At 41.6% G+C, this 23,443-nt stretch overlaps 1 protein-coding gene across 4 annotated transcripts in view; it reads left to right on the top strand.

Annotated features, from left to right (window-relative positions):
• The first annotated feature begins 5,475 nt into the window (after positions 1-5,475).
• ankle2 (ankyrin repeat and LEM domain containing 2) overlaps positions 5,476-23,443 on the top strand; it is a 56,739-nt gene continuing 38,771 nt past the window's right edge. Inside the window, exons 1-3 of one of the 4 annotated variants that reach the window (XM_043715432.1) lie at positions 5,476-5,666; positions 6,749-6,849; positions 19,108-19,605. In XM_043715432.1, the coding sequence (XP_043571367.1) occupies positions 19,119-19,605 (487 nt within the window). In that variant the 5' untranslated portion in view covers positions 5,476-5,666; positions 6,749-6,849; positions 19,108-19,118. Of the gene's footprint in view, positions 5,667-6,732; positions 6,850-19,107; positions 19,606-23,443 lie in introns of those variants that run through there. The other 3 variants (XM_043715431.1, XM_043715430.1, XM_043715433.1) reach the window with 3 other exon arrangements.

The raw sequence follows: 23,443 nt of genomic DNA, 5'->3' as shown, positions 1-23,443 counted from the left end.
TTTTCCATTGTATTTGAAGGGTACTGCAATGCTAAGAAAGGATACCAATTAATTTCTTTCTTATACACTCCTCCCAACACTGACACTTCTTGAGGTGGAATCTCTAGATATATATTCAGAATCACCTTTCGACATATGAGATGAGTTGCTGTTTGCCCCAAAGCTGGAGTTGCATCAAATAGGTTTTTGAACAGTATAAGTGAAAACTACCAGCTTCCACAAATTGTTTGTATCCTATTGCTAACTGTCTGAAAGGGAGGTACAAGTATTTGTCCTTTTACAGACATAAACAAGGCAGTAATACATCCATTGAAAGTTGCAAAGATGTCTGGATACTAAAACTACATTAAAATATTTGACAATGTTTAATATTGTTATATAATAAAAATGCAACTATTGCATGATGTAAAAACAGTAAATTGTCTCTAAAAAGATACGTAAAATTTGTGGTTATTTAAGTTAACCTCTCCACCAAAGCTGTGTGATGTTTTAATGTGCCGTGACATGACATTGTTGATTTTACGGAACAAGATTTTTTTTTCATAGTTCTAGTTTAAAAATTTTTCTTTAAGTTATATTATCCAGTGAAAGCATAAGTAATTTACAAGATAAGTTTTTCTTTGCAGAGTACAGGTGTTAGTCCTTTTCTTTCAAGAAATGTTTTTAGCCAAGTTTTAATGTATATCACAGTACAGTCAGTTCTGCTATAATGTGCAAATTCCTTTCTTGTGCAATTCCATGTTATAAGAAAATCGCGTGATAGCAGCACCTTTAACATTAATGGGGTCGGAATCTTGTTATAACCAATACATGCTTTCAAATTTCGCGTTTTAGAAAGTATCTCCAATTCATTAATCGCGTTAAAGCAAATTCATTTTAACAAAATACTCAGAGCAGTACGGCCTGTACACAGCTTCTTAATTTCACCTCAACACAAAAAGGATGTAATGTAAATTTGGAGATGGAAGCTTTTCCTGATCATGAGGTAAAATGAATTTTATTCTGAAGTGAAGCCGTACAAATTCTTGGCTTGAGTTCGTAAATGACACCACTTTATACCAATGTTAATACCATATACTGCATCCCAGAAGTTAAAGCTCACATCTCTGCAGCACCTGGATTGGGTTCCAACTTGTGCATACACTTGAAATTAGTCACATTCAGAGATGATTTTGAGTACGATATTCAAGGGAATTGTTCTTGGATTGGGAATATGCATAGATCAGCTTGCTTAATCTAGATTTGAATGTATGTTTGCATAAATACTGTAATGCCAGGTTATTTACAAACTTTCTCTTTTTAAGCATCACAAAATCCTATTATGTAATTTTTGATTTTTTTTCAACTTTTATGAATGATCACATACAGGAAAAGATGTGTTCTTGGGAATCTTCTTTCCTCTCCTTCCAAACAATTGCATTAGTTACTCAAAGGAACCACTTTCATTGTTGCTAGAACTATTTACTTCAATTGGTTTACGAACGAATGTTCCAGTAAGTTGAGATCAGTAATCTTCATTCTTTGAACAGGTTCCAAATTTAAGTCTATTTTGCCAATGGCTTTAGGAAAGCTTCAGAAAACAGCAAAAGAATGTTACATTTTGACCTTTTATTGTTAATCAAATTTAAATAGATTAAAAAGCAAACAAAAGCTGCCCTTCAATTTTGATAAACCAACATAACGATCTACGTTTATACAAAAACAATTGCTTGCATAAAAGTTAATGGTTCTTACTATGTCAGAAACATTCTTGCCTACTTCACTTAAAAAATCGGGTTTTATCAAGCTTCCAAATAAGCTAATAAATCCATTAAAAGAAACTAGTGAATTTAAACAATGTGTTAAACTTGAGTTACCAGTCAAAAATATAGTAGCTTGGGTGGTGATGACCACTGATTATGAACCTATTGATTCAAGATGAATGTGAATATTCTTTTGTATTTACAGATTGGATTCAAATGAAAGAATCTAATACCAAGCTACAGCTTTGAAAAAAAATGCTTAACTTTTAACATTGTGCATCTCTTTTTACCACCAGGAATTGAGTAATTTTAAGATACTTCAGTTACCTACCACTATAAGTCTGTCCTCAGATCTGGAAGTGTCAGCCCATGGACCATTTACAAGTTTGTGTGATACACAGCAAACAATAATCTGATCAAGAGAGTCATTGACCATCAGGATAGCTTTGATGTGCTTGATTTCAGGATCAACTTGTAAGGTGAACAAATGGCTAGGGCCATATTTGTAAGCTGCTGCTGATAGGATAAGCCAATCCTACAGCACATGAAGCTATATGAATCCCAAGGTGAATATTAACTAATTACTCTTGAGAATCATAGGAAGCCTGGTGTGGAAACAGGCCATTCAGCCCATCACTCCACACCAACCCTCCAAAAGGCGACCCACTCCCCTACCCTATCCCTGTAACCCTACATTTCCCATAGCTAATCCACCTAGCCTGCACATCTTTGGATATTATGATCAATTTAGCATAACCGATCCATTTAACCTGCACATCTTTGGACTGTGGAGGAAACCAGTATGGACACTGGGAGCATGTGCAAACTCCACTCAGGCAGTTGTCCAAGGGTGGAATTGAACATTGGGTCCCTAGTGCTGTGAGGCAACACTGCCAACCACTGAGCACAATGGTAAAGGTGGTGGCGAGCTGCCTTATTGAACAGCTGTAGGTAGAATCTCAATGCCCTTAGGGAGGGAATTCCAGGAGTTTGATGCAGTTACAGTGAAGAAACTATGATATATTTCCAAGTCAGGGTGTTGATGGGTTTTAAGGGGAATTTGCAGGTGCTGGTGTTCCCATGTATCTGCTGCTCTTGAATGTTGTTGGAACTGTGTATGTCTAGGCAAGTGGGGAGTATTCCATCACAGTCCTGATTTGTGCCTTGTAATTGATATCCAGGTTTTGGGGAGTTAGGAAGTGAGTTGATTGCCACAGTATTCCAGACTCTGACTTGCTTGTGTAGCTAATATGGATCCAAGTCCAGTTTGAGTTTCTGGTTAATGGTAACCCCAAGGATGTTGATAGTGTAGGATTCAGTGATCGTAAGTAACAGCACTTAATGTCGAGGGGCAGGGATTTGATAGTCATTGCTGACATTTTTGTGGTGCAAATGTTACTTGCCATTCTGAGCCCAAGTAGACAAGCAAGAGGCTGGATGAACACAGCAAGCCAGGCAACATCAGGAGGTGGAGAAGTTGATGTTTTGGGTATAACCCTCCAGGACTGAAGAGGTCATGGTGATTTGTGGCAGGGAGAAAAGGACTCATTGAAAAGTTCTTAGCCTCGCTCAGACATGCACTCAAAGTGGGCACCCTTTGAAGAGACATCACAGTGGAACAAACTTGGGTTAGAGACAAAGAAACCTCAGATGCTGGAATCCAAAGTATATCCAGGTAGGAGGCTGGAAGAACGTAGCAAACCAGGCAGCATCAAGAGGTGGAGAAGTCGATGCTTCGGGTGTAGCCCTTCGGGACTTTGAGCCCAAGCCTGAATATTGTCCAGATCTTGTTGTATTTGAACATGGACTTTTACAGTATTTGAACAATTGCCAATTGTGTAATTATCTGCAAACATTGCTGTGTCTGACCTTAAAATGTAGGGAAGGTCATTGGAGCAGCGTAAGATGATAGGGGGCTAAGACATGGAGGAACTCCTGCAGAGATGACCTGGAGCTGTTATTTCTGACCTCCAACCATCTTCCTATTACCAGGTATAACTCTAACCAGTGGAGTGTATGCTGATACCCATTGATTCCAGTTTTGCACAGGCTCCTTTTATGCCATATTTGATGGAATGCAACCTTGATGTCAAGGCTGCACAGGCTTTTGCTGAACAGCTTGATAGCATTGTTGATGACATCTTCCTCCACTTTACTGATGATGGAGAGTAGACCGATGCGGCATTAATTGGCAGGGTTGGATTTGTACGGGTTTTGTGTACAGGACATACCTGGGCAATTTTTCACATTCAAAGTGTTGCGCTGGAAAAGCACAGCAGGTCAGGCAACATCAGAGAAGCAGGAGAATCAATGTTTCGGGCATAAGTCCTTCATCAGGAATGGCTACTGGAAATTTCTTGTCATCCCTGATGAAGGGCTTACCTTGGATGTTACCTGACCTGCTGTGCTTTGCCAACACAGCACTTTTTCTGATCTCCAGCATCTGCAGTCCTCACATTCTCCCAATTTTCCACATTAGCAGCTGTTTAACAATGTTTTATCTATACCAGAAGAGATGGCTAATGGAGGAGAGCACAAGTCTTCAGTACTGTGGGCGGCACGGTGGCACAGTGGTTAGCACTGCTGCCTCACAGCGCCTGAGACCCGGGTTCAATTCCCGCCTCAGGCGACTGACTGTGTGGAGTTTGCACGTTCTCCCCGTGTCTGCGTGGGTTTCCTCCGGGTGCTCCGGTTTCCTCCCACAGTCCAAAAAAAAGATGTGCAGGGTCTAATCTAATCTAAAAAAAAATCTAATCTACTATTGCTGGAATGTTGTTAGGGCCCATAACCTTTGCATTATTGAGTTCAGATTAGATTACTTGCAGTGTGGAAACAGGCCCTTCTTTGGCTCAACAAGTCCACATCGACCCTCCGAAGAGCAACCCATCCAGACCCATTCCCCTACGTTTACCCCTTCACCTAACACTACAGGCGATTTAGAATGGCCAATTCACCTAACCTGCACATTTTTGGACTGTGGGAGGAAACCAGAGCAGCTGGAGGAAACCCACTCAGACACTGGGAGAATGTGCAAACTCCATACAGACAGTTGCCTGACGAGGGAATTGAACCCAGGTCTCTGGTGTTGTGAGGCAGCAGTGCTAACCACTGTGCCACCCAGTTCCTCCTAATTTTTCTTGAAATCACGTGGAGTGAATCGAATGGGCTGAAACCTGGTGTTATGATGGAGACCATTGGGGAAGGCTGAGATGTATCATCCATTTGTGGCTGAAGACTGCTGCCAATGTTTCAACTTTACCATTTCCACTAATGTACTGGGCTCTTCCATCATTGAGATGGGGATGTTTGTGAAGTCTCCTCTTGCAGTGAGTTGTTTAATTATCCACCACCAATGATGACTGGGCATGGCAGACTGCAGAGTTTAGATCTTATCGGTTGATTGCATGATGGCTTTTCTCTGTCATTTGCTGCTTCTGCTGTTTGCATGAATGTTTTGGCAGCTTCTCCAAGTTGTCACCCGGTTTTCAGGTATCCCTTGTGCTAATCCTGGCCTGCCTTCCTGCACTCTTTATTAAACCTGAGGTATGGAAAGTTGCTTTCTGAATACGTTTTTTTGCTTGCACGTGAAACATTTTTATTTCAAAATATGGGGTGTTTTCCATTCTTTTGCATTTTGAGTTAAATTTGTAAGAAGTTCCACGTCATGTGTTGTTGAACTAACCGGACTGCTCCGCAGCACCACCTGTGGTGAGGTGTAGCACCTGCAGGGCGAGTTTGAGGAAGGGGTGATTGGACGAATTGCTCGCTTTCCCGGATGTGCCATTGAATTTCCTGCGCAGGCAGTGCGTTGGCCACAGCTGCTCAGCCGGGGGGGGTCCTTGCCGTTTGGACAGTTTGAACGGGTCGCTGTTGCTGAGAAAAGTGTCGCTGGATTAATGTGACGGCGAGCGGAATGCGGCTCAGGTCAGTGGTTTGATGGACTTGTATCTATTTAAAAGCCACAGTTGTGGTCTGAGAGGTGTTGATGTTCCGTTCGGGTTTCGGTGAGAAGTGGCGATACCGAGGGGTCGCTCCGGGCCGCACCGCCTTTTGCCCTGCCCTGTGGCTGCGCGCATGCGCTGCATCCCCCCCCCCCCCCCATGGCTGCGCCTCAATGTTTATGTCCCTTGTCCATTTGGGAAGCTTTATTGTTGTATTTTGTGCTTCAATGTAGGAAGGCTCTGTCCTGCATATGGGCACAAAAGCTATATAAATATATTAGGATTGCCTATACTTTATCCCCGCCTCCCGTAGGGGCCTCCAAACAATGACTTTTGCAGCACAAACGCAATAATCCTAATACTTCCTAACGATTGAGAAATTGTGAATGAGAAAGGGTTTAATTAGCAGCATGAGTTTTAAATCTGACAAAAGGATTTTTTTTGTGTATTGTTTAGACCATGTTAGGTTGCAACATAATTAAGTAATTTATGCAACTAAATGAATCGTATATAGAGTTGTGTGAAATGCTATTCCAAACGCTGGTATATTTACACCATTAAACACCGGTTTTTAGTCCCTCTCCACTTCTCCAAAGACGTTGCCGTATTTGCTGAACGTTACCAGCATTGTCCATTCCGTATTTCAGATTTCCAGAATCCACGCTATTTACCTCTGTTGGACTTGAAATTAATTTTATTGTTCATTTGATGTTTTGATGCCTTCTAAGGCTATGAATGATTCCAATGTCCAATAATAAGGTCGTTGTGGGGTTTTATTTCACGTCTTCGCAAAATGAGTAATTTGATAGCACATCTTGTGAATTAGCTTAAAAATATTAACAGCATGATTAGTGATGGGGTGGTATATGTGAAAATATTCACTTAAGTGTTTGCACCGAGATCACCATCTGAATTTTGTGACATAATGCTTTTTTTTGGTATTATGCAATCTGCAGTCTTCATCATAAACACAAGTCTTGGTGTGGTTAAATGGTTGGATTAGAAAAATCAAATTAATTTCATTTCATGATGTATAATTTATCTACCAGATTTTACATGTTGCAGATGCTGAATTTCTCAATCTGAAATAGGCCTACTGCTTTCCATATGCTAAATACCTAATAGTGACATCAGCTTGCAAGTACAGGAAAGATTGGATTTAGCTGGTAAGATATTAGATCTAATTTGGCTTTATTTTGAAAAGATCTGTGAAGCATTCATTTGTCTAGAATATGCCTGTTATAGATGGTGGCCTGTCAAATGTATTTTCTCAAACTGTTGTTTATTTTTAGTTTATTACTGCTGTTTAACACTGCAGAGGTTGATTTCTTTAATTAGTAATCTGATTGAAAATTGCAGACTTTTGACATTTGAAAATGCAACATTTAACTCAAAAAAAAATTCTACAGTTAAATCTGTATTCCCACAGCATGTATCTATATACATTACCAGTATCTCTGTAACATATATGCCTATACTGAATGAAACAAAATAACCAGATTAAAAGATAAACAGGAGTTTGTTGACTGAAATGATCCTTGCATCAAGCCAGGGAAAGTAGCATGAATGAAGTTGAAACATTAGAATCATAGAATCCCAACAGTGTAGAAACAGGTCCTTCAGCACAGCCAGTCCCCACCGACCCTCCGAAGAATAAATCATCCAGACCCATTCCCCTACCCTATTACTCTACGTTTACCACTACTAATGCACCTAACCTACATATCCCTGAACACTATGGGCAATTTAACATGGCCGATTCACCTAACTTGCATATCTGTGGACTATGGGAGGAAACCAGAGCACCTGGAGGAAACCCAGGTGCTCCGGTCTCTTTTATATCTTTCCCCTCTCACCCTAAACCTATGCCTCTGGATCAGAACTCCCCCACCCCAGGGAAAAAGGACTTTGCCTAATTATCTATCCTATCCGTGCCCCTCATGGTTTTATAAACCTCTATAAGGTCACCCCTCAGCCTCCGACGCTCCAGGGAGAACAGCCCCAGCCTATTCAACCTCTCCCTATAGCTCAAATCTTCCAACTCTGGCAACATCCTTGTTAATCTTTTCTGAGCCCTTTCAAGTTTCACAACATCTTACCGATAGGAAAGAGACCAGAATTGCACACAATATTCCAACAGTGGCCTAACCAATGTCCTGTAACATGACCTTCCAACTCCTGTACTCAATACTCTGACCAATAAAGGAAAGCATACCAAACGCCGCCTTCACTATCCTATCTACCTGGGACTCCACTTTCAAGGAGCTATGAACCTGCACTCCAAGGTGTCTTTGTTCAGCAACGCTCCCTAGGACCTTACCATTAAGTGTAATAAGTCCTGCTAAGATCTGCGTTCCCAAAGTGCAGCACCTCGCATTTATCTGAATTAAACTCCATCTGCCACTTCTCAGCCCATTGGCCCATCTGATCAAGATCCCATTGTAATCCGAAATAACCTCCTTTGCTGTCCACTACACCTCCAATTTTGTTGTCCTCAGCAAACTTACTAACTATACCTCTTATGCTCACATCAAAATTATTTATATAAATGATGAAAAGTAGTGGACCCAGCACCGATCCTTGTGGCACTCCACTGGACACAGGCCTCCAGTCTGAAAAACAGCCCTCCACCACGACCCTCTGTCTTCTACCTTTGAGACGGTTCTGTAGCCAAATGGCTAGTTCTCCCTGTATTCCTTGAGATTTAACCTTTGCTGACCAGTCTCCCACGGGAAATCTTGTCGAATGCCGTACTGAAGTCCATATAGAACACATCTTCCACTCTGCCCTCATCAATCCTCTTTGTTACTTCAAAAAATTCAATCAAGTTTGTGAGACATGATTTCCCATGCACAAAGCCATGTTGACTATCCCTAATCAGTCCTTATTTTTCCAAAAACATGTACATCCTGTCCCTCAGGATTCCCTCCAACAACTTGCCCACACAGTCAGGCTCACTGGTCTATAATTCCCTGGCTTGTCCTTACCACCTTTCTTAAACAGTGGCACCACGTTAACCAACCTCCAGTCTTCCAGCAGCTCACCTGTGACTATTGATGTTACAAATATCTCAGCAAGAGGCCCAGCAATCGATACCCACAGAGTTCAAGGGTACACCTGATCAGGTCCTGGGGATTTATCCACTTTTATGCATTTCAAGTCATCCAGCACTTCCTCCTTTGTAATATGGACATTTTGCAAGCTGTCACCATCTATTTCTCTACATTCTATATTTTCCATGTCCTTTTCCACAGTAAATACTGATGCAAAATACTTATTTAGTATCTCCCCCATTTTCTGCGGCTCCACACAAAGGCCGCCTTGCTGATCTTTTGAGGGGCCCTGTTCTCTCCCTAGTAACCCTTTTTGTCCTTAATGTATTTGTAAAACCCTTTGGATTCTCCTTAACTCTATTTGCCAAAGCTATCTCATGTCCCCTTTTTGCTCTCCTGATTTCTATCTTAAGTATACTCCTACTGCATTTATACTCTTCTAAGGATTCACTAGCTCTATCCTGTCTATGCCTGATATATGCTTCCTTCTTTTTCTTGACCAAACCTCAATTTCTTTAGTCACCTGCCCTGCTTTATTTCCCAAGAGTAGGTCAAGTTTTGCACCTTCTTTCGTAGGTACATCCACATTTTGAATCAGAAAATTGTCTTGCACACACTTAAGAAATTCCTCTCCATCTAAACCTTTAACAATATGGCAGCCCCAGTCTATGTTTGGAACGTTAAAATCCCCTACCATAACCACCCTATTATTCTTACAGATAGCTGAGATCGCCTTACAAATTTGTTTCTCAATTTCCATCTGACTATTAGGGGGTCTATAATACAATCCCAATAAGGTGATCATCCCTTTCTTATTTCTCAGTTCCACCCAAGTAGCTTGCCTGGATGTATTTCCGAGAATATCCTCCCTCAGTACAGCTGTAATGCTATCCCTTATCAAAAATGCCACTCCTCCTCGTCCTCTCTTGCTTCCCTTTCTGTCCTTCCTGTAGCATTTGTATCCTGGAATATTAAGCTGCCAGTCCTGTTCATCCCTAAGCCATGTTTCTGTAATGCTATGATATTCCCAGTCCCATGCCCTGAGTTCATCTGCATTCCCTGTTAGGCCTCATGTATTGAAATAAATGCAGTTTAATTTATCAGTCCTACATTTGCTCTAGCAAATCACCCTACCAGTATATTAGTCCCCTAGTCCTCCAGTATATTATTAGGTGCAATCCGTCCTCCTTGTACAGGTCACTCCTACCCCAAAAGTGCTTCCAATGATCCAAAAATGTGAATTCTTCTCCCATACACCAGCTCTTCAGTAATGCATTCATCTGCTCTAACTTCCTATTCCTGCCCTCTCTAGCTCGTAGCACCGGGAGTAATCCAGATAATACGACTCTCAAAGACCTTTTTAAATTCCTGTCTAACTCTCTGTAATCTCCCTTCAGAATCTCAACCTTTTCCCTTCCTATGTCGTTGGTTCCATTGTGGACAATGACCTCCTGCTGACCCCTGTCCCCCGTGAGAACATTCTGCACCCTCTCTGAGACATCCTTGATCCTGGCACCAGGGACACAACATACCATTCTGATTTTTCGCTGATGGCCACAGAAATGCCTGTCTGTACTTCAGACTAGAGAATCCCCTAACACGATCGATCGCTTGGAACCCGATGTACCCCTCATTGCATTGCAATCAGTCTTAATACCAGAAATTTGGCTGTTTGTGCTATGTTCCCTGAGAATCCATCACCTCCTACATTTTCCAAAACAGCATAATTTGGTGACACGGTGGCTTAGTGGTCAGCACTGCTGCCTCACAGCACCAGGGTCACAGGTTCGATTCCAGCCTTGGACGACTGTCTGTGTGGAGTTTGCACATTCTCCCCATGTCTGCATGGGTTTCCTTAGGGTGCTCCGGTTTCCTCCCACAGTCCAAAGATGTGCAGGTCAGGTGAATCGGCCATGCTAAATTGCCCGTAGTGTAAGGTGCATTAGTCAGAGGGAAATGGGTCTGGGTGGGTTACTCTTCGAAGGGTCGATGTGGACTGGTTGGGCACACTGTAGGGATCTAATCAATACTTGTTTGAAATGGGGATAGCCACAGAAGACTCCTGCACTACCTGCCTACCTCTCTTACCTTTCCTGGCGTTAACCCATCTATGTGACCATATCTGAGACTTTGCTTCCTTCCTATAATTGCCATCCATCACCTCCCCTTGCTCTTGTAAATTTCTTATTGCCTCTAACTGCCTCTCCAACCAATCCATTCGATCTGATAGGATTCGAAACCATGCCAACATATGTTTGATATTTCTGGACAGTCCTCCAGTGACTCCATCATTCATTATGTTAAGAAAATGTAATTAAAGGAAAGAGAAATTAAGATAATGGCCAATGTTGTATAACTTTGGAGTTGGTTAATTTCTCTCCTTGGCATTTGGTTTCTAGCATCACTTCTGTCTGTTGCTGCTTTTGCCCCTTCATGTGTGTCTCACTCAATACACTGCCTTCTTATGGATTTTTAAATCATCCAAGGTTGATAATCTCTGATATTGGATAGTCCAGCTGCACTGCTGAGGCTTTGAGCATCTGTGTTATTGGGTTGACCTGGGAAAAGTCCTTACCTGGAATTTAAGACGTTTCTGCAAAGATAGAAACTTGAAAATATCACGAGAGAAGCAAAGTTACGGGCAATCCTGAGCTGGCATGGCCAAGCACAAGGCATAGTGCAACAGGTCTTGATATATTGAGAAAGATGTCCTATGAATAGAATCCTTCACTTACAAATCCGGGGCAGGGGCTCATTTTGTCTCTGAGCTTGAATGCTGATGGCCTGCTCAAAAGGGGTGAAATCCCTCCTCTACTAAAACATGGTTAAAAATCACACACCAGATTATAGTCCAACAGATTTATTTGGAAGCACTAGTTTTTGGAGCGCTGCTCCTTCATCAGGTGGTTGCGGAGAGTAAGATTGTAAGATACAGAATTTATAGCAAAGGTTTACAGTGTGATGTAACTGAAATTTTATGTTGAAAAAGACCTGGATTGTTTAAGTCTCTCATCTTTTAGAATGACCATGTTAGTTTCAGTTCTTTCATAGGTAAATTGCAAAACATTTTTTAAAAGTTACATTCTCAAGTGAACTTTTACAAATGGTGTCATATCGGCCCAGATAATGCTTTGAAAGTGTGAGCTTCCCTGTGTGAGGTTGTCTGTGCCACAATGGTCAGACTGATTCTAATCTTAAAAAAAATGGATTTACAGAATCTTACATGCAATCATGCTGTTTTTGAGCAAAGTAAAATGTAAATAATGTCTCACAAACTTGATTGAGTTTTTTTGAAGAGGTAGCAAAAAGTATTGATGAGGGCAGACCGGTCGATGTGATCTATATGGATTTCAGTAAGGCGTTCAACAAGGCTCCCCATGGGAGATTGGTTAGCAATGTTAGATCTCACGGAATACTGGGAGAACTGGCCATTTGGACACAGAATTGGCTCAAAGGTAGAAGACAGGGTGGTGGTGGAGGGTTGTTTTTCAGACTGGAGGTCTGTGACCAGTGGAGTGCCACGAGGATCAGTGCTGGGTCCTCTACTTTTTGTCGTTTATATAAATGATTTGGATGTGAGCATAAGAGATATAGTTAGTAAGTCTGCACATGCCACCAACATTGGAGGTGTAGTGGACAGCGAAGAAGGTTACCTCCGATTACAACAGGATCTTGATCAGATGGGCCAATGGGCTGAGAAGTGGCAGATAGAGTTTAATTTAAATAAATGCGAGTTGCTGCATTTTGGAAAAGCAAATCTTAGCAGTGCTTATACACTTAATGGTAAGGTCCTAGGGAGTATTGCTGAGCAAAGAGCCCTTAGAGTGCAGGTTCATAGATCCTTGAAAGTGGAGTCGCAGATAGATAGGATAGTGAAGACATTTGGTATGCTTTCCTTTATTTGTTAGAGAATGGAGTACAGGAGTTGGGAGGTCATGTTGCGGCTGTACAGGACATTGGTTAGGCCACTGTTAGAATATTCTGGTCTCCTTTCTATTGGAAAGATGTTGTGAAACTTGAAAGGGTTCAGAAAAGATTTACAAGGATGTTGCCAGGGATGGAGAATTTGAGCTATTGGGAGAGGTTGAACAGGCTGGGGCTGTTTTCCCTGGAGCGTCGGAGGCTGACGGGTGACCTTATAGAGGTTTACAAAATTGAGGGGCATGGATAGGATAGATAAACAGAGTCTTTTCCCTGGGGTCGAAGTCCAGAACTAGAGGGCATAACTTTAGAGTGAGAGGGGAAAGAAAAAAAAGAGACCAAAGGGGCAACTTTTTCACGCAATGGGTGGTATGTGTATGGAATGAGCTGACCGAGGAAGTGGTGGAGGCTGGTGCAATTGCAACATTTAAGAGGCATTTGGATGGGTATATGAATAGGAAGGGTTTGGAGGGATATGGGCCGGATGTGGCAGGTGGGACTAGATTGGGTTGGGATATCTGGTCGGCATGGACGGGTTGGACCAAAGGGTCTGTTTCTATGCTGTACATCTCTATGACTATAAGATTCTGTAAATCTGTTTTTTTAGATTGGAGTCAGTCTGACCACTGTGGCACAGACGGCTCACACCTTCAATACATTATCTGGGCCAACATGATACCATTTGTAAAAGTTCACTTGAGAATGTAACTTTTTAAAAAAAAAGCTTTGAGATTTACGTATGAAAGAACTGAAACCAACATAGTCATTCTAAAAGGTGAGAAACTTAAACAATCCAGGTCTTTTTCAATATATAATTTTAGTTACATCACACTGTAAACCTTTGCTATAGATTTTTTTTAGATTAGATTAGATTACATTACATTACATTACAGTGTAGAAACAGGCCCTTCGGCCCAACAAGTCCACACCGACCCGCCGAAGCGAAACCCACCCATACCCCTACATTTACCCCTTACCTAACACTACGGGCAATTTAGCATGGCCAATTCACCTGACCCTGCACATCTTTTGGACTGTGGGAGGAAACCGGAGCACCCGGAGGAAACCCACGCAGACACTGGGAGAATGTGCAAACTCCACACAGTCAGTCGCCTGAGGCGGGAATTGAACCCGGGTCTCAGGTGCTGTGAGGCAGCAGTGCTAACCACTGTGCCACCGTGCCGCCCAATGAGATTCTGGCTTACAATCTCATTCTCTGCAACCACCTGATGAAGGAGCAGCACTTCGAAAGGTAGTGCTTCCAAATAAACTTGTTTGACTATAACCTGGTGTTGTGTGATTTTTAACTTTGTACACACTGGTGTCTCCAAATCATTACTAAAACATGAACTGTGTTCAATTCCAAATGACAAACCATGAGGCTGTAAATAGTCTTGGGGACACCTGAGGTCATGCACGGTGCTATATAAATTCTAGTGTTTTCAATAAAAGGCCCATTATTATTAACATTTTTTGGTTTGTTTATTATTAGTGCAATTTTTCATTCTTAAGTGCTGAATCATTCAGTCTGAGTGCATTGAGGGTCACGTACTGTTAGTTAGTTAGTTGAGTATAGTTAGTTGAAAAGTTGGGACTGAATTGCCAAAATACTTGCCGAACTACTGAGAAACATGTATAATTAAATGTGTTTCCAGACTAAATTTTACATTGTATCTTGTCGCAAACCTGACTTGCAGTGCAACTTGAGATATGACATCAGCAAAACATTTAAGTTAAGGGTTTTAGATTTTCTTTCACCTTTTCTTCCTTTCTCTCTAAAGATGCTGTCAACATTCCAAAATCTTCATCTTGAGTAGCTCCCCCGTGTATGTGACTGAAGTTAGATTATTTGTTAGGGATGGCACCAAATCAGAGTTCAGTTCTGTTTTTGCATGATGTGCACACGATTATCATTCCAGCAAAATGTTACCTTTGTATGGCCTTAAAATCTACTTTCCAAGCATTCAATCACTGAAGCAAAATTGAGCACAACCAAATGTTTAAGACTAAATCCTTTGTGTGTGTGTGTGTAACTATGCTTAATGTGATATTCTGGAGAGGGGATTAAAGCTTGAGGCAAATCTTGGCTTTCAGACTCATCAGAGATGGATTCACAGCCCTACCCATCCATTCATTTTCCCCCTGGCTTTCTTCCATGGAAAATCTGTAGCGTTCAGTTAAGTGTATTGATATCATTGTGTACAGCATAAAGCTAAAGCAGGCATAAGGCAGAAGATATCACATTTTAGGAATTTTTCTTGTTTCTATAGTCAAGTTAAATCTAAAAAGTTCATATAGAAACTTGTGTAATTTGTTGGCAGATAGTGAGCTTGTTACTGTAATTCAGTAGAACAAGTGAAAGTCAATACTAACTTGCAAAGTTAACGAGAAGCTTAATTATTTTTGAAAACTGCTCACATATACTGCTATAAGAAGGTTTCAGGAAATCTTTCAATCTCTGGGTTCATTTGGTGGACTGCTTGAACATTCCTGCAACTTCAATTGTTGATCTATAATCTCTTCTGATCAACCCAGGATTCTTGCTATAGTAATCAATAAGAAAGATTGATCAGATTAAATCTTAGGCATTCAGTTTGGAGTGATGCCATGGCTTAGTTGAGTAAAGCGTCTGTCTAGTTGAGTTGGGTTTCCAGTTGGATCACTTAATTCCTAACCTCATTGGAGGCTTGGTTCAACTATGGACAAAAATACTGAATTCCACTGAGGTGAGAATGACTGCCCTTGACATCAAGACAGCATTTGAACAAGTTTGACTCTAGTTTTGCTAATGCCAATGGGAGGAAACACTCTGCTGATTGGAGTTATACCTGGCAAAAAGAAGATGGTTATGATTCTTGAAAGTCAGTTATTTCGGCTCCAGGATATGTCTGCAGGAGTTCCTCAGGGTGGATATTTTCTCTTCAACCTGTTCAGAGAATTTAAACTAAAGGTCTCCTAAGGTACTTACTAACTTTAATTTACAAGTCTTTTTATCTGTTTTGTTTCAGCATTCAGACGTGACAGATTGTATATTAGGAGGGCCCAATTCATAGAACAGTACAGGCCCTTCTGCCCTCAATGTTGTACTGACCTTTTATTCTACTCTAAGATCAAACTAACCTACATACCCTTCATTTTACTATCTTCCATATGCCTATCCAAGAGTCATTTAAATGTCCCTAATGTATTTGACTCTGCTACCATTGCTGGCAGTGCATTCCATGCACCAACCACACTCTATGTGAAGAACCTACCTCTGACATCTCCCCAACCTTCCTGCAGTCAGCTTAAAATTATGCCCCCTCATGACAGCCATTTCTGCCCTGGGAATTTCTGCTCTGGCTATCCACTCTATCTATGCCTCCCATCATGTTATACACCTCTATCAAGTCCTCTCTCATCCTTCTTCACTTTGATGAGGAAAGCTGCTAGCTACCTCAACCTTTCTACATAAGACATGCCCTCAAGTCCATGCAGCATCCTGGTAAATCTCCACTGTACCCTCTCTAAAGCTTCCACATCCTTCCCATAATGAGGCGACCAGAACTGGACATAATATTCCAAGTATGGTCTAACCAGGCCTCTATAATGCTGCAGCATAACCTCTCAGCTCTTAAACTCAATCCCTCTGCTAACACAAGCCAACACACCATACACCTTCTTAACAACCCTATCAACTTGGGTGGCAATTTTGAGGGATCTATGGACTTTGACCCCAAGATTCCTCTGTTCCTCCACACTGCCAAGAATCCTGCCTTTAAACTTGTAATCTGCGATCAAATTCGACCTTCCAAAATAAATCACTTCACACTTTTCCAGGTTGAATTCCATCTCCCACTTCTCAGCCCAGCTCTGCATCCTGTCAATATTCCTTTGCAGCCGACAACAGCCCCCCACACTATCCACTACTCCTCCAACCTGTGTGTCATTGGCAAACTTACTAACTCATCCTTCCACTTCCTCATCCAAGGCATTTATAAAAATTACAAAGAGCACAGATCCCTGCGGAACACCACTGGTCACCGAGCTCCAGGTTGAATACTTTCCATCGACTACCACCCTGTGTCTTCTATGGGCTAGCTAATACGGCATCTAGACAGCCAAATTTCCCTGTATCCCATGCCTCCTTTCGTTCTGAATGAATTACCATAGGGAACCTTACCAAACGCTTTGCTAAAAATCCATATACACCACATGCACTTCTGTACCTTCGTCAATGTGTTTTGTCAAATCCTCAAAGAATTCAGTAAGGCTTGTGAAGCATGACCAGCTCCTCTCAAAGTCATGCTGACTATCTCTAATCAAACTATGCTTTTCCAAATAATCATAAATCCTGTCTCTCAGAATTCTCTTCGTAATTTGCCTGCCACTGACTTAAGACTGACTGGTCGTTAATTCCCAGGGTTATCCTTATTCTCTTTCTTGAGCAAGAGTTTAACATTTCCGACCCTCCAATCATCTGGTACTACTCCAGTAGACAGTGAGGATGCAAAGATCATCGCCAAACATACAGCAATCTCTTCCCTCACTTCCTGTAGTAAACGTGGGTATATCCTGTCTGGCCCAGGGAACTTTATCTGTCGTCCTGTTTTTCGAAATTTCCAGCACATCCTCCTCCTCAACATCAACCTGTTCGAGCGTATCAACTCTGTTTCACGCTGTCCTCACAAACAACAAGGTCCCTCTTACTAGTGAATACTGAAGCAAAGTAATCATTCAGGACCTCCTCTGACTGCAGGCATAAATTCCCTCCACTATCGCTCGAAAGCCCTACCCTCATTCTGGCTATCTTCTTGTTCCTCGCATACGTGTAGAATGCCTTAGGGTTTTCCTTAATCCTACTCGCCATGGCTTTTCGTGCCCCCTTCTAGCTCTCCTCAGTCCACTCTTCAGTTCCTTCCTGGCTACCTTGTAACCCCCTAGAGCCAGGACTGATCCTTGTTTCCTTGACCTTAAGTACGCTTCCTTCTTCCTCTTGACTAGATGTTCCACATCTCTTGTCATCCAAGATTCCTTCACCCTACCATCCCTTCCTTGCCTCAGTGGAATGAACCTATCCAACATTCGCCGCAAGTGCACCTAAACAACCTCAATGTTTCCGTCGTGCATTTCCCTGAGAATAACTTCCCAATCTATGCTCCACAGTTCCTGCCTAATAGCATTGCAATTCCTCCTCTCCCAGTTAAATACTTTCCCATACAATCTGCACCTATCCCTTTCAATGACTATAGTAAAGTACAGGGAGTTGTGATCATTATTACCTAAATGCTGTCCCACTGAGAGACCTGACACCTGACCTGGTTTGTTGCCAAGCACCAAATCCAGTCTGACCTCCCCTCTGATCGGCCTATCTACATATTGAGTCAGTAATCCTTACTGGATACCTGACAAAATATGCTGCATCCAAGCTATTTGCACTAAGGTGATTCCAATCAATATTGGGAAAGTTGAAGTCACCCATGACAACCCTATTATTTCAGCTCCTCCATATCTCTGTTGCTATTGGGAGGGACTCTCGAAAACTTCCAGTAAAATGACTGCTCCTTTCCTGTTTCTGATTCCCTGATGAAGGGCTTATGCCTGAAACATCGACTGTCCTGCTCCTTGGATGCTGCTTGACCTGCTGTGCTTTTCTAGTGCTGCACTTTTCGACAGTTTCTGACTTCCATCCATACTGACAGTAGACAAACCCTCCTCAATGACCTTCCTTTCTGCAGCTGACTATCTCTGATTAGCAATGCCAATCCCCCACCTCTTTTACCTCCCTTGAAACACCTAAACCCCGGAACATCCAATAACCCTCTTGTTTTCTATCCATTAACAGTTTATCTCCTTATGATCCGAGGCAATCTGATGAGGTTTGTTGTGTCATGGTGTCAACGTTGGTGATAAAACAGCAGTTAGCAATCCCCGAGATTTAAACAGGCCTGTTCACTGACAAAAGGTCATTCTGAGGTCAGCAAAAGAGCTGCAACAGTTTATTTCTATCTCCAGCTGCTTTCTGACCTGCTGAGTATTTCCTGCATTTTTAGTTCTAATTTCAATTTTTCAGTATCCATAGTAAATTACTTTTGTAACTAAATTACTTTTGTTTATTATGTTTACTAATGGGCTGAATAACAATCTGGCTAATATGTTTTAATGGAAGACTGGGTGAGAAAAGGAATGGAAAAATTTGCAGTCTAATTTTATTCAGCTTCTATGAAATAATCTGTGAATCTTAGTCTTGAATTGTGCTACATTGGATGGCAGCTAAATTAACTGAAATACTGTCCTGTTACATGAAGTTTTTTTTGCTAAGAAAATCACTACAATGCTCAAAAGTTGCAAGGTTATGTTCAAATCTAAAACAAATTAAATGTTGACAGGTTAAAGATTAATGGTAACTTTGTCAGTTAATTAGCAATATTTAGTATTTCTTTATAGATTTTATTCCTTTTTTCTCCACAGATAAAGACAGCATGGATTCTATTTTGATGCGATTGAAGCAACTTACCCCTGCTGAACTCAGACAAGAAATTCTCAATGCTGGATTGAACTATGGACCCATAACTTTGACCACCCGTTCCATTTTTGAGAAGAAATTAGCCCAGGCTTTGTTGGAGCACCAGGGAGGAGGAGAAGCAGTTAGGCAGCCTGAATTAATCGATTATTCAATCAAACCTGACGATGACAAAACTTTGCGTAGCCACTCCTCGGGTGTGTCTGACTGCAGTTCTGCCCCATATTCTGACCAGTCCCATCCATCAAGAGTTGTCAGTGCCGACAACGTTGGACATTTTGGATATAATGTGGGACCGAATCCTCCAGATGAGGCATCATTATCAAAAGATGTAGATGTGAGTGATTTACAGAATAGTGCTGAACAGATGTTGGGAGGGTCAGCTGCCTCCCCTTCACTTTATTATGGGGTTTGTCCAGTCTGGGATGACATATTGTCCAGGAATGGTGAGTCTCTTAAATATTGTAAGTACATAAACATTGTAGTTATGTCAGGACTAACCTTACCTGAATTACTTCATCATTGATCATCCTTCCAGTGGAACCTTAAAGGTCAGCTTTGAAGTGTCATAACATTCCTATCATGATTGACAGTCTATCCCTTGAAGACTACATGCATCCAACAATGGAGCAAGGCGGAAGGAAGGAACTGGGTGATCTCGTGGGTTATAACATTTATTCCCTCTGTGAACTTAAATTGCAGTTGCAAATAATGGAGCAGAGACTTCTACCCTCTAAATTTCTCCCCTTAAGCAGTCCCTCAGAATTTGGAGTGATGTGTTTCTGTTCTGATTCAGTAGATTCTGAAATGACTTATAAATCTGATGTGTGACCTGCAAATCACACGTGAATTGTTCCACGCAGGACAGATGTGTTATAAAGGATTGGGTAGATGAATTGCACACTCTTGGATACCGTGACTTCCCCTCTGCATGTTCTGTGACAAAGTCTTTCAGTGTATTCAGTGTTTTCTCTATTGAGTCTTCTCTGCTTTGGTAGGTCACAAGCCAGGAAATTGAGTTCCTGGTTATTTTTGAGATCTTCAGGGAGACTTTGAGGACATTTCTAAAGCATTTCAGCTCCTATCAAGGGAGTCTCTTATGAGAGGTGCATCAGAGGTCTAGTGTTGGCTTGTGAGTGATGTCATGTCCAGCGAGCTGTCTTTTTTAGTGACTGTCACCTCAGTGTTTGCATAGGAGAGTTTCTGGCTTTGGACTGCCATTTTTGCTTCTGGATTTGGAGGTTTTTGTGAAGGCCTGTGGTACTTGTCCAGTGCTTTGGTATTGCTGTATTTTACAAAGAGCCCATGTGCTGCACACTAAATGTGATTTTTGCCTTGGTTTGAGATCCTAATTTTCATATTCTCAGGTTTCTCAGTCAACTGAAGTCTGAAATGTTACATTAGTGAATGTCACAGCTGATGAATTTCATCATCTATGTCTGTCTTCATCAAAAGGAGACTCTGTATATGGAAATAGTCAACATTTTCCAGGAGCTCACTGTTGATGTTAATTGATGGGACAAGACATTTTGCTGTGAAACCTGGGTGGAAATAGAACTTGGTTTTCTAAGTATTTAGCAAAAGGCCTATTTTCTCAAATATTTCAAAAAAGGAATCCATAATGATGTGGAGCTCAGTTTGAGTGATTGCACAAATAATAACTGTGAACTGAAACTCCATGACAGAAGGCACAGTTGGAGGGTTTTGGATTGAAGGTGATGTAGGCTGAATACTTTCCTGTCTGTTCTGTCGATTTATCTCCATACCTATATGTAATTTGCTGGAGGTGATGCACAGCATTGTAGGGAAGTAAATGAAGAGAGTTGATACAGGGACACAATCTTGTTTAACTAGGGTTTTTTTGCCAAGATAACATCTGTGATGGCTCCATTAATGATGGTCACGCATTGCATCATATTATAGAGTGGGTGGAGGGTGATAAATTTTGATGTTGATCAAATTTGAGGAGGTTACTCAATAGGTCAAAATCAAAGGCTTTTGTGAGATTAAAGAAGATGAAACACATGGGTTAGTGCTATTTCTTGTGGTTTTCTTGAATTGTCAGGCAGTGAAATCATGTTCATGATGTATCTCAAAGGACCATGGGGGATAGGTCATTTGTCCTACTTGCGGAGCGTTTCAGAGAACACCTCTGGGACACCCGGACCAACCAACCCAACCACCCTGTAGCTCAACACTTCAACTCCCCCTCCCACTCCCTCTCCGGCCTATCACCCTCACCTTAACTTCCTTCCACCTATCGCATTTCCAACGCCCCTCCCCCAAGTCTCTCCTCCCTACCTTTTCCCTTAGCCTGCTTGGCACACCCTCCTCATTCCTGAAGAAGGGCTTATGCCCGAAACGTCGATTCTCCTGTTCCCTGAATGCTGCCTGACCTGCTGCGCTTTTCCAGCAACACATTTTCAGCTCTGATCTCCAGCATCTGCAGACCTCACTTTCTCCTCAAAGATTTGTTCCTCTGAGCCTGCTCCACCATTAATTAAGATCATAACTGATCTAGTTATTTCATTTCCCCTTCATTGTCTGCAATTCAACCGTTGGCTTCTTTGTCGATCAAAAATCAAACTCAGCATTGGATAAATTTAAAGACCTTACCTCTGCTGCATTCTGGGAAGAGAATTCAACACTATCAAAAACCCTCAAGGAATAAAAAGAATCTCATTTCTGACTTGAGGATGTCTTATTCTTAAACACAACTAGAAAAGAGGAAAAATGTTTCCCATATCCACCCTGTCCAATTACTGCACAAGGATCTTCTACATGTCAGTATGGTCATCTCTAATTCGTCTTAGCACCAATAGATAAAGGCATGACCTGCTTCACTTTTCTTCATAAGGTAAGCCCTTCATCCCATGATTGAACCTTCTCTGAACTGTTTCTAAAGCCGTTATAGTTTTTTTTCTTTGAATAAGGAGACCAAAACTGTAGACAGTATTGCAAATGTGGTCTCACCTAAGCCCTATAATGTTATAACAATTCCCTACTTTTATATTCCGTTTCCCTTTCAATAAACAACTACATTGCATTTGCCTTCCTAATTACTTGCTGTACCTGCATACAAACTTCATGATCCATGTACTGGGACACCTCCGATCTCTCTGCAGAGATATGAGATTGTTCTGCCATGTTTCAGGAGTTCACATCTATGTCCTCCAAGGCATTTGTTGTTTTTTAGGTGCTAAATAGCTTTTTGAACTTGAAGTTAATTGTTCACACTGACGCTTCAAAACCCATCCCCAACTTACCTTATTAGTTTTGTTAAAGATCTGGAAAGGTTACAGCCAAGGATTTTTTAAAATCTCAAGTCTAACTTCAAATTCCTGCATTTTACTGGCTATCAAGAAGACGTTTTCTGTTTTGGACTACACTTGTTCTATCATATGGCATAAATTCTGGTTCAACTTTTCTTGGAATCCTTCATTCTAATCCAGGTCAGATAAAAAGTTATGTAGTTGCATACCTCTAGATTTTCTTTTGGGCCGATCTGACAGTGGAGGTTCCTACCAAACTTGCCCAGTAAAGGAATCCCTACAGAGGCTCTCTGTAGATGCCACACACTCTCTTTTTACAATACTAGCTGCAGTATTCTGGTAAGTAAATAGTTTGTCTGAATCGTATTTGAGAAGCTACGCAGTGACAGGAAGCAGATAGCCTGGTGGGTGGTTGTGAGTCAGGGAGTAGCATAGTGTCACAAAGCTAGTCCTTTTTTTTTCCTAAAAGCTGTTCCTTGGCACAAGGAGTCTCTGTCCTTGATTTTTTTCAGAGGGGTAATAAACTAGGCCGGGCTCTGATCAGTTTGGTTTGGTACAGAGATGAAAAGGATTTTGAGAGACCTTTTGTTTATATGTAAACAGATGAGACTTCAGGCCAAAGTGGTAATGTTTTAGAAGTGACCTGTAGAATGACCACCCCCCCCCTTTCAGCTCTCTAGCTGAGCAGTTTAGTTGAGTCCAGAACTGGTTGGGAGTTGAACAGTGAGCTCTGTGGAAACAAACACTCTCTCATTCAGCTTTGTAATTCAACCTGTAAACATCTGATCCTTTTTTGTACTGTGTTTTAAAGGGGGTTTGCTTATTGGGACTGTTGTGTATATTTGGAACAGCATGCTTAAAAAGCGCAGCAGGTCGGGCAGCATCCAAGGAGGAGGAGAATTGACGTTTCGGGCATGAGCCCTTCTTCAGGAATGAGGAAAGTGTGCCAAGCAGGCTAAGATAAAAGGTAGGGAGGAGGGACTTTGGGGAGGGGCGTTGGAAATGCGATAGG

Source organism: Chiloscyllium plagiosum, chromosome 25 (genome assembly GCF_004010195.1).
Source record: "Chiloscyllium plagiosum isolate BGI_BamShark_2017 chromosome 25, ASM401019v2, whole genome shotgun sequence".
In the NCBI taxonomy this organism is placed as follows: Eukaryota; Metazoa; Chordata; class Chondrichthyes; order Orectolobiformes; family Hemiscylliidae; genus Chiloscyllium; species Chiloscyllium plagiosum.
This window is presented reverse-complemented; position numbering and strand designations above follow the sequence as displayed.